The sequence below is a fragment of the Echinops telfairi genome, unplaced genomic scaffold (genome assembly GCF_000313985.2).
Source record: "Echinops telfairi isolate 266 unplaced genomic scaffold, ASM31398v2 ScPeMD7_70;HRSCAF=299, whole genome shotgun sequence".
In the NCBI taxonomy this organism is placed as follows: domain Eukaryota; kingdom Metazoa; phylum Chordata; class Mammalia; order Afrosoricida; family Tenrecidae; genus Echinops; species Echinops telfairi.
The window spans coordinates 72925199-72940903 of NW_022103968.1; the positions used below are offsets into that span (position 1 = coordinate 72925199).

The 15705-nt window shown below is 48.6% G+C and overlaps 1 protein-coding gene across 1 annotated transcript in view; it reads right to left on the minus strand.

Annotated features, from left to right (window-relative positions):
- Positions 1-14936, minus strand: part of TMEM211 (transmembrane protein 211) — a 26330-nt gene extending 11394 nt beyond the window's left edge. The window contains 3 exon segments of the mRNA XM_030885927.2: positions 1336-1543; positions 13879-14015; positions 14764-14936. Of these exon segments, the coding sequence (XP_030741787.2) occupies positions 1336-1543; positions 13879-14015; positions 14764-14936 (518 nt within the window).
- Between the last annotated feature and the right edge of the window lie 769 nt (positions 14937-15705).

The following is a 15705-nucleotide window of genomic DNA, read 5'->3' on the forward strand; positions in this document are numbered from 1 at the left end:
GAAGGGAGACGTCAGACAGTGTAAGATATGACAAAATAATAATTTATAAATTATCAAGGGCTCATGAGGGAGGGGGGAACAGGGAGGGAAGGTGAAAAATGAGGAGCTGATGCCAGGGGCTTAAGTGGAGAGCAAATGTTTAGAGACTGATGAGGGTAATGAATGTACAAATGTGCTTTATACAATTGATGGATTGTGATAAGAGTTGTATGAACCCCCAATGAAATGATTTAAAAAAACCCAAAAAAAACCAAAACAAAAAAAGTTGTTGTTTAAGCCACAGCCATTGCAAAAGAGAAAGATGAAGCTGCTTGTTTCATCAAGATTTAAAGTCTCAGATACCCTATATAGTGTTATTAGAAGTCAGAATTGAGTCAATGGCAGTGGGGTTTAATGGTGCAATCATAGGGTGTTGGAGTTATTTCTCTTTCAAATCTCCTTGAATCCTCCTCTTTTATTCGTTTCTTATTTATTTATTAATCCTTCTCTTTTAATATGAAACAAAATGCATCTGGAGTTGTGATGGTTAGGGATTGTGTCACTGGGGAAGGGTAAGAGTGGCAGCCTGATTTCACCTCCTTGGGCTCATAAGCCTTTTGGGTAAGAGAGAGAGACCTTGTAGAGCGGAATCCTCTTTGATTTTTTGCCTTCTGCCTGAGCTGGGTCTTGGGTCTGGTCCCTTGGTCTCCTGTTGTGTGCCCACCAATCCCAGGAGCATCCGCAGATTGCTGCTGGTGGATTCGTTCCACTGATTTTGGACCTCTGCACCCACCAGCTTGTGTCTGCCTGCCCCCCGACCCCCACCCAACCCCACTGTCTCTGCTTCATCTTTGCGTTTCCTGTTCATCAGCCCCCACAAGGTAGGAGAAGCCTGCCTTGAACTCGACCGGACTTACCTCTCTCTGCAGCTGCATAAGTCATTGCTTGATACAAATCTCTTTATATACGTCAATACATCTGAGTGTCACTGGCTTTGCTTCTCCAGAGAACCCCACCTAATGGAGGATTGCTGGACAGAAAGCCAATTGGCTTTGTAAACACTCATCTGAAACACAATAAAAATAAAAAGTTTCGTTTCTACTGTCATTGAGCCAGTTCTGACTCAAGCCACCCTATAGTGTGACAGGGTAGAACTGTCTCTGTGGGTATCGGAGTGAAAGTCCTTGTCTTTCTAAAAGAATCTCTGTACTTAGAAGAGAAGAATTTAAGGGGAGGTAAACGGTGGGCTCATTGGCACAGGACCCCTGAGGAAAGGACCCTAGGGTCCCACTCTGCCCTGCGTGGGTTTGACCATGCCCTCAGGACCCTGTGACCTGATGAGCCCCCGGTCTTACCTTCCAGGTATTGTCAGGAATATTATTCAGGGATGCAAAGGTTTCACAGCTCTGACTACCCTGTGTCCAGGAGCAGTAGGTGAGGACGCCAAAGGAGAAGGTGGGAGTCTGAAACCAGGCAGGGGAGACCAGGCTGAGGGCTGAGATGCTGGTCAGGGACAGCCCCAGAGCTGCCCACATGCTGCTCACAATCAGGTCATGTCTGTCACCTAGTGATCAATTGGCAAGGTGAGTGGCGGAGGCTGTGGCGGCTGGAGGAGGTATCCCTCACTACCAGGCAGCAGGCCCTGGGTTCAGACCCCCTGTCATCAGCATGAACAGGTCTGACCTGTCAGTCGGGGGTTGCAATATCAAGTCAGTCCCCACTTGGTGCGCACAATGGAATGAAATACTACCCAGTCCTGCGCCTATCCTCAAGATGGGCAGGGGATCAGACTGTTGGGATCCCTAAGGCTTCACTAGCTGAGCTTTGAAAAGAGATCAGCAGACCTTTCTGCCTAGTCATAGCCTGGGAGCTCCACTGATACCCAACCAGGATCATAACAATCCACAAGCTCCTGGGTGACGGCTATGCATGGGCTGTTTGGGCTAGACGCAAACCTGGGTCGCCCACATGACGGTTGGAGAAATATAAGTGGGGATAGGGGAATTTTGGCCTACCAAATTCTGGAAGGGCAACCCCCCCAATCCTAAAAGTGCCAGTACTTGACACACCTGGGCACCCACCCCTACCCTACTCTCTGATAGCATGACAAGACCACCAGTTCACACAGGACCCCCCTTAAGCTTTATCCTTTCTTTAGTGCATTCATTCTTTCATCCTTGTAATAGTCTGGGTACTTTAGAGAAACAAATCCACAGAAACTCATGTATAAGAGAGAGTTTTATATAAAGGTTAAGTGCTCATCAAGAAAACATCCCAACCCAGTGCTGCCCAAGTCCAACATTAACCCATTAACCCATATGTCCAACACCAATCCAGAAATTCCTCCTCCATCTCACAAAACAGAGGCAATGATGCCGACTGCAGGAGGCAAGCTGAGTCAGTGAATGTGTAAGCATCTCAGCGCTGGCAGGGGTCTCCACACGGCTGCTCCAGCACCCAGGGCTACATCGGGGTAGGTCCATGCGGCTTCTCCTCAGGGATGTCTTGCAGGAAGTGAGCCTTGCCAACTAAAGCAGGGAACTGGCTAAGGCAGCTGCACCCTGGTGCGACCATCAGAAAGCAAGAGACCCGAGAACTAGAAAGGCAAGGCTCACTGAGCCATTTATCCCTCGCCCCTTCTGTTAACCCCACCTGTGTTTATCAGCCAGGTTGGCACAATAAACTACTTACCTCAATCCTCTTGGCCCATCAAGCCTTGTACTGTCCAAAGAGGGCACCTTTCCCACTCCCCTACCCTGACTTGCACCCCTAATTCACACACTGGTAGAAAGACTTTCTGAAGGCTGGTGGCTTTCTACTCGTATAGAGAGTTATAGCCTTGGACCCCACCCACAGGGCCAGTTCTACTCTGTCCTCTGGTGTTGCTATGAGTTGGAATGGACTGGATGACAGCGAGTGAGTGAGTGAATACACACACACACACACACACACATACATACCTGTGTTTCTTGGCCATTCTCTTTATTTCTTCCAATCAGTAAATATTTTACTTGTGGAATTTTCTGAGGTACAAATGCGCTTTACACAATTGATGTGTGTATGGATTGGGATAACAGTTGTGTGAGCCCCTGGTGGAATGTTAAAAAAAAAAAAGAAGAAGAATCCGGGCAATGAATGTACAAATGTGCTTTACACAATTGATGTATGTATGGATTGTGATAAGAGTTTTATGAGCCCCTAATAAAATGATTAAAAAATAAATAAAAAAAAGAAGGAAAAAAAATTGTTATGCTTTACGCATCACCGAATGATAAGAATATGGGAGTGATTTTTTTCCTCTCTCCTTCAATCCTTCTCTTAACATCATGGAGGAGAAAAGCTCCATCGGAGCCAATAGGTCTAAAAGACTTTCCCCAGCAACTGCCAAACTTCCCCTTTTGGAAAAGCTAAAGTAGACGGGCAGGCAGGCAAACAGGCAGGCAGGCAACAGACTCTCGTAAACATTTGCAAATGTTTGATTTTCCTTGTGTTTGTTTTTGTGGTTTTGTTTCTTTTATTTTTTTGACCAAGGGATACACAGGCCGTTCACGTAGAGTTACTTTTCCTTTTCATGAAAAGACACGCTGATTTAACGTCAGGTCTGAGTGCAATACTGAGAGTGGGTGAGATGAGCCAGCCAAGAAAGTAGTCTGGTAAAGAGCCATTGGTCACTGGTGCTTGGGGGGTGAAGTCCAGCAGGACACAGCCCTGCCCTAGGGCATTTGGCACCAGGAGTTCCATCTCTGCCAGCCAAGCCAAGGGAACCATGCAGATTTGCATTTTAACCTTGACTTTCACTTTGCTGCTCTGTCTCCCTCAGCAATGTCAATGTTGCAGGAATTCCAGGCACTTTCCAACCGTAAGACTTGGGCAGGTCATCCACGTCCCTGGGCCGCCGTTTTTCCATCCAGAAAAGAAAATGATAAATTCCACAGAGCAGGTAGGATTGTCTTCTGTCACCGGGAGGGGGTGGTGGGAAAAGATCTGGATCCTTCCTCCTCTGGCTGGGGACCTTGGAGGTGTGGCCTACCCCTCTGGGGAATGAGAGGGGAGCTGCTGTGAAAGTGAAGGGGAGCATCCGCTTGTTTCAAGAGAGGAGCGCGATGGGAGTGGGGCGGGGCGGCATGGGCTTGGGCGGGGAGGTGAAGGTAAGATCGCGTATGCTTTTAACTCCTAGGCTTAGAAACAGCTTCTGCCTGCTACACACCCAATAAGTTGTGGGCTCCAGGGTGAAAGAGGACCATCTTTTTCCCCCCTTGCACCCAAATCAGTACACTTGGCAAGGTCCTCAGGATGGAATTCCAGCCAAAGCACTAGGTCTTTCCTCTCTTGGGCTGTCCCAGTGACTCACTGGGCAACCCGACCTTGAAAGGGGTTTTGTTCTCCGGATAATGCGTTCAATGTCACTTGGGAAAATAACACCAACTGCCCAGGTGCCCAGAAATCTAAAGGAGGCACTATAACCTGAAACGACATCCGGCCAGGCTGCGGTTAGCTGGGGCCCTGCAAGAGGAAGCTGGAACAGAGATTCCCAGGTTCTGCTCGGGCTCAGCATCCCACCTTCACCATGAACACTTGTTTAAAATTGATTTCTTAAAACTACAAATGCATTTTTAATTAAAATGAAAAGAAATGATTAATTGGAAAAATGTTCTTTAAAAAAATCCTAAATTATGTACGTTATAAACTTTAACACCATGTTTCCCGGGTGCAACACTATTTATTTATTTATTTATTTTAAATTAAAAACCCATTTGTAATTAAAATAAGGACTTCATGCATATGAGTTATGGTGTTGGCGAAGGATACTGAAAGTCCAACGGGCTGTCAGGAGAACCAACAAACCTGTCTTGGAAGAAGTACAGCCAGAGTGTTCCGTGGGGGCAACAATGGTGAGAGTTCGTCTCATGTACCGGGACTTTGGAGAGACCAGTGCCTGGAGAAGGCCATTGTGCTTGGTAAAGGGGAGGGGCAGTGAGACAGAGGACCGCCCTTCCGGATGGATGGCCGTGGTGGCTGCAATCATGGCTCCAGCATAACAGCTGTGAGGCTGAGCAGGCCCAGGGGTGCTTGGCTCTCTTATACAACTGGTCGCTATGAGTCCAAATGGACTTGACAGCCCGGAGTAATAACAACACGCCTCAGAAATGCACCTAACACAGGACTTGCCAAATTTAGCCTTTTAGTTGCTTTCTAATAATAGAAGATAGTTTAATTAAAAGAAAAATAAAATGTTTTATTTAAATATTTTATTACATATATTGCAAAAATATTTCTAACATGTTTACCACATGTAGTAGTTTTACTGTTTTTAATGGTTAAAGCAAATTTCAATCAGGATAAAATAAATGTAACACTTTATTTAAATGTTTTTATTTGATATACTGTAAAAATATATCTAACACATATGCCAAATTCAACTTTTTAGTGTTTTTCATAATATAAGCACATTTTAAAATTAAATAAAAATAAACTGTTAAATTAAGTTTTAGTTTTAAACTTTTTCATTAGGTACATTGTAAATATATCTAATACACTTGCCAAATGAAATCCTATTTCTTATTTTCCAATAAGAGAAACAAATTTGAATTAAAATAAATTTAACATTTAACATTTAAAAAATTTTTATTAGATATACTGTAAAATATAGAACACATTTGCCAAATTCAATTTAATTGTTTTATCATAAAACAATTTTTTAATCAAAATAAAAGGAAACTGTTAAATATATTTTTTATTGAAAGTTTTTATTAGATATGAAATCCAGCAAATTCAACATTTGTACACGTACAACCACTGGCACTGATTCCCTGAAATGGGGCTGGGCAACCATCACCAGTATTTGTTGGAAATACACCATAAACGTCCCACTGAGTGCAGCAGCAAGCCACTCGCAAAAGGACAGATACTGCTGAGCCCACTCTCAAGCCATATCTCTCACATTCACTGCCATGGAGCCAATTCTGTCTCTTAGTGGGCCTACAGACAAGGTAGAACTGCCCACTTGGGGTTCTGAGACTGTAACTCTTTCTCCCTTGGAGTGGTTGGAGACTTTGAACTGCTGACCTTGTGGTTAGTATAGCCCAATGTGTAACCCACTATGCCACCTGGGCAGGCAAATGCAGAGTCCTAAATGTATTAGTAGTGAGCAGGGATAAGACAGAGGGAGGGAGACTTTTCCAGGATTTTAAAGACAGCCAACAATTCTTGAGTACTCACTAGATGTCAAGGCCCATAGCATAATCATTGCTCCCATTTAACAGATGACAAAACCTGAGGCCCGAGCAGTAAGCTATGAGGAATCAGGCTCTGCAAACCCAAAGTGACGCCAGGGGTTTAGGGTTAAAGCTAAATCATCCAGCAGACTCCTGGAGCTGCTGATCATTAGTGGGGCATGGTGGACCCTCCCATCCACTCTGGCCAGGGAGCCATACAGGGGCACGGCCAAATCTCAGAAAGAGAACTGGGATTTGGAAGTTGAGAGGTGGTTGCTAGTGACTTGCTTAGTCCCCAAAGCCAAGCGTCTCCTACCCCAAGCTTCTGTGTGCCCACCTGTAAACCAAAGGGGTTGATGACTCATTCATCAGCTTAGATGATACAAACACAGCAGGGACAGAGCATCATCCCTGCTCTCTAGGAGTGGGCAAGTCAGAAAAGATAAACCAGATATAACACTATGGACCATCATCCATCCATCCATCCAATCCACAAATATTTATTGGGCAATTATTATGTGTCAGGAACTGTTCTGGGTGCTGGGGAGTTAGCAGTGAGGGAGACTGATGAAGGCCCTGTTCTCATGCCTCTTATACTCAGAAAGAGAGTGAGAGAGGATACGGTGACAGTTACTACATACCACAGAGAAACATGAGTCAGAGACGAGGACAGCAAGCGATGGGGGGATGGTGGGGATGGATGTGATGCTTGAAATGAAGACCTGAAGTTGGGGAGGGAGAGGACACTTTGGACAGGTTGGGGAGGAGCACTCCAGGTAGAGGAGGGAACAGGTATAAAGGTCTTGAGGTTGGCATGTGCTTGGAGACACAAGATTAGTTGACTGCAGAAAAATAAGGAAGTTGGAAATCAGTCATCAGTTTTTCAGGCAACCTTGTATGTTTGGCTTTTAATGTCTGAGTGAGGGTATGGGGCATCTGTAGCTGGTCAGGAGCAGGGGAGTGAGGTGACCTGTCTCAGGTGTTTGCAAGAAGGCACTGAGTGCTGGGTGGCGACGGGACCAAGCAGTCATTCAGTGAGTGCCAACAGCAGCTCAGACTCAGGGCTAGCTGCCAGTGAAGGGACAGGAGATGAGCTGGATTTCTTTGGAAGGTCAAATTGACTGTATGTGCTGATAGATCAGACTTGGAGTGGGAGAGAATGCTAGTCGTTGAGGATGCCTCCAGGGATTTCAAGCAGGGCACCTGGGAGCAAGGAGCTTCTGTTACCTGAGGTGGGAAAGCTACAAGAGGAGCAGGTGAGTTGGGCTGGGAGGAGAAGAGGGAGGTATCTAGTGTGCTGTTGGATAAGTGAAGTTAAAGTGTGTATTTGTGCCAACCCATCGATCAACAAGTCTGTAGACAATGTCCTGAGTGCACCAGGCAGAGCACCACACTGGGGGTAATGCTGGCAGAGGGGGTGGCAGCAGAGGGGCACCTGGTCTAACCTGAAGTACTATATATGGAAGGCTTCCTGGAGGAAGCACCATTTAGGCAAGTTGGGACCAGGCAGGACTTTTATTTATGTCCCTTTGTCTAGCTCACTCACCAGTACGGCCAGGTAAGTCAACTTTCTGCCTTGAATCCAGGCTCGGCTATAAGTGGCTGTGGGATCTGGGAGAAGCCATGGAATGGCTCTGAACTTCAGTTTTCCCATCTATATATAAGGAAGGCCACATCCTAGACCAGTGGAACTCAAACACTGTGGGATGATGGGTTGTTTGAAGAATGTGGTTAAAACTACGGATGCTCTACCAGCAACAATGAGGGCTCAAGCACACACACACACACACACACACACACACACACACACACACACACACACGAGTTTGCTATCATTTCCAGGGCTCATGAACCCTTTGGAGGCCCCTGTGAGCTCTGAACAAAGCTTCAAGGTCCCCCAATTTCCTCCCATTCTCTTCATCATCTCCGACCAATCTTCCCACCAGACTTACCACACTTCATATGCAGATCCTCCAATGTGGTGGCTTCCTCAGCTCAGGCTCCGTCATCGGACACAATCCTATGACCTCCAGAAGGTCTGCCTTTCTTTGAGGAGACATTCCATGTGTGTCTGCGTACATGTGTGTGAAAGGGGTTTCTCCTGAAGTCAACAGCTTTAGCCTCCAGGTTGTTGGGTGGGCTGGGAAAAACCAGCCCCAGATTGGATTAGAGGGAAGGATTGGTGTTTTCTGGGTAAGAGAAAGCATGAATAGGGATTAGCTAAGCTACAACCCAATACCAGGTGTTGGGAATATTACCACGTGTGCAGGCTCCCTTCCTGGTTGGTAATTCTAGTAGAGACTTACACAGTTCACTGGGACATGAGAAAACACTAGGACTGAGATTCGTCATTTGTTCATGGATTCATTTGGTCTTCCAGTCATTATTTATTTAAAGGTTTTAAGTTAGTACAAACTGGATCCAAATCTCAGTCCTAGAGTTTTCTAACTTCTTAGTTTGCTTGATGTATCTTCACAGATGGGCATGGTTTTGTCCTTCCCAGACACCCATCCGATGCAGCCTCCATTTGCCTACCCTCACAGGTGGCCTGGGTTCATTACTGGTCTGGGTCTGTGGCCACTTGACCATTTCATTCTGCAATGACATCGTCCACGTAGTAGTCTATCTCCCAACACCCTCAGCTTTGCCCAAGTTTATGAGACCCAGACCTTTGGGTAGGCTCTGGTACACCTACTTCCAGACACAGGTGAAACTCTGGGCTTCCCTCACGGCTGCCTGGAGGTTCAGGTAATGCAGTCTGACTTCAGGAGCACTTAGGCTGAATGGTGACTAACAGCAGATGGGAGAGACCAGCAGGTCAAATCCGCGACCTTCAACTTTGCCACAGGTTCCCATGGCTTCCACTTTCATTTTCTGGAGAAGTTGTGGCCAGTCCAGTAGGGCAGGTCTTGTATTTGCTTGTCCTCACAGTCTCCTTTCCTTCACCTTCACAGCCTGGAAATTACTGCAATAAAGCATTAGCACTCAAAGATCTGCCTCCAGCAGTTTGCCAACACCTGAGCAACTAGCTGTGTGACTTTGGGTGATTTCCTCAACCTCTCTGAGCTTCAGATCTCAGTAAAAATGAAGCCATAATACAGCATCCGCTCTTGTAAACTCATTATGGTGATTTAATGAGCCCCAGCATACTATTTGGCTCAATAAAGGATAGTTTTTGTTCTTATCATCCCAGGGTTTGGGATTATATTATGCAAAAACATCTATTCAGCACTGAATTCTGGGAATATTTATTGAATGTCAACTCTGTTTCATGTCTGATGCTAGTCTCTGGCTCCAAGGAGTACTTGGAAAGTGAGGCAGAAATAATCAGGCAGTTACACATTTCAATGTCATCCATGCTTTAAAGTGGGCAGGAGGAAGACTCTGAAGCTGGCACTGTGGATTAGGGGTTGGGCTCCTAACTGCAAGGTTGGTGGTTCAAACCCACCAGCTGGTCTGAGGTAGAGAAAGGTGAGGTTATCTGCTGCCTCAAAACCCCTCTAAAGGGTCTAAATAAAGGCATGTACATATGTAAATATATTTATATATGAGGATGGGGAAGTAGATCTATGTGCATATATGTATAGGTTTAGTATTAAGTAGCAGATGGACATTGGGCTTCCACTCAAGTACTCCCTCAATGCAAGAATACTTTGTTCTATTAAACTGGCATTTCATGATGCTCACCTTCCCGACACAACTGCTGAAGACAAAGCGGGTGAATAAGCAAATGTGGTGAAGAAAGCTGATGGTGCGTGGTGCACTGTATCAAAAGATATAGTGTCTGGGGTCTTAAAGGCTTGAAGATAAACAAGCGGCCATCTAGCTCAGAAGCAACAAAGCCCACATGGAAGAAGCACACCAACCTGTGTGATCACGAGGTGCCAAAGGATCTGTTACCAGGCATCACAGAACAAAAAATCATATCATTGTGAAGGAGGGGGAGTGTGGAGTAGAGACCCAAAGCCCATCTGTAGGCAACTGGACATTCCCTTATGGAAGGGTCGTGGGGAGGAGACGAGCCAGTCAGGGTGCAGTGTAGCAACAATGAAACATAAAACTTTCCTCTCTAGTTCCTAAATGCTTCCTCCCTACCCACTATCATGATCCCAATTCCACCTTACAAATCTGGCTAGACCAGAGGATGTACACGGGTACAGATAGGAACTGGAAACACAGGAAATCCAGGGCAGATGATCCCTTTAGGACCAGTGGTGAGAGTGGTGATACTGGGAGCATAGAGGGAGGGTGGGTTGGAAAGGGAGAACCAATTGGATCCCTTTAGGACCAGTGGTGAGAGTGGTGATACTGGGAGCATAGAGGGAGGGTGGGTTGGAAAGGGGGAACCAATTACAAGGATCCACATATAAACTACTCCCTGGGGGACCAACAACAGAAAAGTAGGTGAAGGGAGATGTTGGACAGGGCAAGATATGACAAAATAATAATTTATAAATTATCAAGGGTTCATGAGAGAGGGGTGAGTGGAGAGGGAGGGGAAAAACGAGGAGCTGATGCCAGGGGCTTAAGTGGAGAGAAAATGTTTAGAAAATGATGAGGTAATGGATGTACAAATGTGCTTGACACAATTAATGTATGTATGGATTGTGATGAGAGTTGTATGAGGCCCTAATAAAATGATTTAAAAACCCCCAACCAAAACCAAAACCCCCTCTAAAGGGTCGTTAAGAGTTGGAGTGGGAATTATCTGGATGGCATGGATTTGGGGTGCATAGTGCATAGTGCGTTTCATACTGGGCTGGTGCATAGTGCGTTTCATACATAGCCCTGGTGCATAGTGCGTTTCATACTGGGCTGCTAACCACATGGTCTGCAGTCCATACTACCAGCTGCTGTATGGCAGAAAGAGGAGGTTTCCCACTCCAGTAGAGACTCGCAGCCTTTGAAAGCCACAAGGGCAGTTCTATCCAGTGCTACAGGCTTGCTAGGAGTGGGAATCAACTCTATGGCTGTGAGTTTTGTTTTTTTTCCAGAAAATTCAGCCAAACATAGCTGCTTGTATCAGAGAACAGGTAGCCCACTCAGGATAGATATCTTTCTGGATGAGCAGAGAATGCTTTCTAGAAAAGTCCCTGGTCTTTTCTGGAACATGTGTAACTGCCCATTGTACTTCAAACCCAAACGCACTGCCATCGAGTGGATTCCACCTCAATGACCCTAGGGGACCTTCCGGTTTCTTAGGCTGTAAATCTTTACATATGCAGCTAGCCATGGCTGTCTCTAGCAGAGCGGCAGGTGGGTTTGAACGTGTGACCTCTTGGAAGAGACAAGCTGAGCCTGGGCTGTGGGGGGAAGGTGTTGGCCGTGGAAGCAATACACTACCTGACACCTCTGTGGTGAGGATATAATCTCCAGCCAGAGTCTCCACTGGCAGCCTCACACCTGGGCGGGGTGATATAGGAAGGCAGAGCCCGGGGTGGGATTGGGCTGGGGGGCAGCCAAGGCGGGGCTGAACTAGGAAGTCCAGCCTCCACAGGAGCACTCTGGGAATTGTAGTTTGACATTTCTAGGCTCCGCAGAAGCATATTGAGGGCCGAAGAGCCTGGGTGGGCTGGGTATCTCTGGGTCTGGGTGGAATCAGGTTTGCAGCAGGTCTGGGTTTGAGGTTTCTGCAGAGCTGAAGTGGTAGTAAGAACTGTCATGTCCTTTCCAGTGTTCTGGGCTTGGCAGGAGGGGACGCTCAAACCTGGCACCTTCAATTAAACAGACTCTTGGACCACAGATTCTGGTTAACTGAAATTTACTGAGGAGAAACAAAAGTTCCTACAGAGTCATTCATGCTTTCAGCAAAATATTTATTGAGCTCATGTTATTGTGGGTTCCAACACCTAACGACCCTATGGAGTCCATGCCAACTCATTGTGACCCTATAGGACAAGTTAGAACTACCCCTGTGGGTTTTGGATACTGTAAATCTTCATGGAATGGAAAGCCCTGTCTTTCTCCCTAGGAGTAGCTGCTGGCTTTGAACTGCTGACCTTGTGGGTTGTAGCTGAATTGGTAACCACTACGCCACCAGGACACTTACGCATAACAGAAGGAAACGTTGCCTGGTTCTGAACCATCTTTACAATTTGGCCCATTGTTGCAGCCAGTTTCAATCCATCCCTTTTAGAATCTTCCTTTTTCTTGTGGACCCTCTACCAAAGGAGCTCTAGGGGTGCAGCGGGGTAAATATTGGGTCACATTGGGTCACTAACTGCAAGGTCAGTGGTTCAACTCCACCAGCCACTCTGTAGGAGGTGTTGAGGCTGCTCGCCACAGGAAAGATTTACAGCTCCAGAAACTGTGTGGGGTCACTCTGAGTCAGAATCCATTTGATGGCACTGGGTTTGATTTTTTTGGTTACTACTTTGGTGGTGTAGTGATTACTCACTGGGCTGCTGTCTGCATGGTGGGCAGTTCGAAACCACCAGCAGCTTCGAGGGAGAAAGACTGAACTTTCTACTCCCACCAACAGTTCCAGGCTTGGAACCCCAGAGAGGTCACTATGAGTCTGCATTGACTTGATGGCAATGAGTTTGGTTGTGGTTTTACTTTACCAAGCGTGATGTAATATTCAAAGTGGGAGGTGAGACCAAGTTTCATTATCCTGTCTTCTAAAGAGCATTCTGGCTGTACGTCTTATACGGTAGATTTATTTGGTCTTTGGGCAGTCTGAGATATCCTCAATAGTCTTCACCCACACTGCAATTCAAATGCATCAATTCTGCTTTGGTCTTTCCTTATTCATTGTCCACCTTTCACGTACACATGAGGCAACTGAAAAGATCATGGCCTGGGTCAGGCCCAGCTTAGTCCTCACAATGACATTTTTGCAAGTCCCTTACCCAAAAAAACACCACCACCCCCTGGCTTGGAGTGAAGTCTGACTCATCACGCACCTCACAGCGATATCCACATCCACTCCAATCCATTAAAACCCTAACGTGTTGCAGAGTAGAACTGCTCCATAGAGTTCTCTTGGCTGTAACCTGTATGTCGTAAGCCAGGCCTTTCTTCCGCGGAGATGCTGAGTGTGTTAGATATACCAACCTCTGGGTTAGTAGCAAACACCAACCTCTGAGATAGCAAACTCCTTTGTGCTATCCAGGCTTTTAGTCATGATTCAGTCTTGATAAAGATCGCATAATTGGTTATATGTGGCAAAATAGGCATTTTCTGTTCTCGGGGCTTTTCTTTCTATGCGTCCAACACATCTTTTAAGTTCCTCGTCCTCACCCTGCCCTCTCCCCCGCCCCAGCGGTTTCGGCTGCTGTTCCCTGGATTGCCAGGAGGGGGTGCCCGCGCCCCGGGCAGACCCCACGCGGCGCCCCAACAGGAGGGATCCCCTGGAGCACCCCATACTCTGTTCTTGCTTAATTCTTGGGCTTAACGAGGTTCTCGGAGATGCAGGTGCGGCGATCGGTCGGTGTCTGACCCCAAGCCAGGACTGTGGATGCAGCAGTTCGACGCCAGCCGCGCTTGATTGGGGTGACGTGGGTATGTGTCCCGGAGATCTAACGACCTTTGATCCCCCACCGGATGGATCTAGTTAGTGTTGGGGTTCTGGCCAGCAGCGCCCTGCCCAGGGCCCTGCGCGCAGGCGCCGCTGGCCGCGGTTCCCTTGGCGACGGGGGCGCTTCCCCGCCCGAGGCCCCGCCCCCAGCAGTCTAGGCTGCGCGGTCTGCCAGCCGCGCGGCAGGCCTGGGCAGGTGCGCGGTTGCGGGCAGGTGGCGGCGGGCGCCGGCCAGCAGCTCCAAGGTAGGTTGCGCGGTGGGCACTGGGGGCGAGGGGCTAGTCGGTCGCCCCCTGGTTTCCCTGCGGGCGTGGAGCCGGGGGAAGTGGCGGCTAATCGCCGCTAAGTTGCAGCCTGGCTGAGGCCCGCGGAGAAAAGTTGACAAAGTTGGCTGGGGAAGGGGCGGAGGCGCAGAATCCCGGTGTTGTAGTTTCTCGGGATTGGGGTGCGCCGGGAGCCGGGGGATCCCTCTTCCCAGACTTGAGAGTGGATCCTGCACTGGATAGCCACTGGAGCCCGCACCACCCAGCCGGAGACTTAGGAGTTGATCTCTGGAGGGAATCGGGCTGCAGCGGCCCTAGATCACCCTGGATCCTCAGCCTGCGGGCAGGGGAGGATGAAAGGGGACGCGAGACGGCGAGCGAGTGGATCCTTGATCCTCCATATCAGTCGGAACCTTGGGAGTAGGTCCGCAGAGGGATCTGGCGGCCCGGAATCGGGGGATGGTCCGCGTTGCTGTGTATCCAGCCTGGAACTGCATATTGGATCTTCGGGAGCTTGGGCTCTGAGCCATGCAGAGACTAGAGCGATGAGGGACCTGGGTGCCAGAAGGGCGTGGGGACAGCAGCGCACCGACCCTCGGGACTCCAGACCCGTCCTCCCCGCCGGGCCTGTGTGCTCCGCTCCGCGCACTTTCTCAAGGCCGAGACTCAACCCCCCAACTCCCAAGCTAGCCTGGATGGCCCCCACCTCACAGACTGAGGCACCAGGGTCCGCGGGTGGGGCCCTGGGCGGAGGGGGGGATGGGGAAGCGGCCTATTGACTCCTTACCTTGAGTGTGACCTCGGGCTCCCTTGGGCGCACATCCGCCCAAGAGCCGCGACGCCGCACCCTGAAACCCTGCTCTGGGCCACAGCGCCGGGCGGGTGACCTCCGCGCGCCGCCTCGGTGGCCAGCGTTTCCTGCTGAGCCGGACGGAACTTTATCTCCTCGGGACCAGCCATTCCTCCTGCTGTAACTTGTTGCATTGAGAAGGGACTTAGGCTTTGCATCTTCTTTGCGACCTTGGGCCAAAACACTCCTGAGAATGGGGTTCCTTTCTGGGCAAAGGAGGGAGGAACTCTCACCCTCGCACTTCTGGGCGGCTGGAGGATTCCTAGGCGGAATCAAGAGGACGCTATAAGTATCAGCCGCGTCCCTGCGGCTCCCTAGAACACTGGAAGATCCTACCGCCACTGCCCTTTATAACTGCAGCCTTAGAGACCCGGCCTGTCTTCCAAACGGATGGATTCCCTTCAGCTCTGTCTCTCAGGGAAGAGCTCTGAGGTTTGGTTAATCAGTAGCCAGGGCATTGAGACTACACTTCGCTTGACCCTGCTCTCCCTTGCTAGCCCGTGGAGACTCCTGGACAAACACTAATCACCCCCAGCCACTGCACCTCCTCCCTGCAGCTGTGCTGCCCAGGACCGTTGCACGTGGCGCTCTGGCGATCAGTTCCCTGTGTGGTTGGTTGTAGGGCAATCCTTTGGAAAGTATTTTGCATGTCTGCCTTCCATGCATGCTCTTGTGTTTTCCTTAAAGAACCTGCGAGAGAGGGCGCCTTCAGTCAGCCAGTGTGGTCCTGCCCTGCTGGAATGACCTTCTGAGCAGTGTTTGCCGGGGTGGATGGATGGTGAAGCTGGAGTGATCCAGGGAGGGTGCAAAAGCAGAGACCTAGGGTTCACTCTATCACAGTCCCCGTGGTGTAGTGGGTTACACTTTGGGCTGCTAACT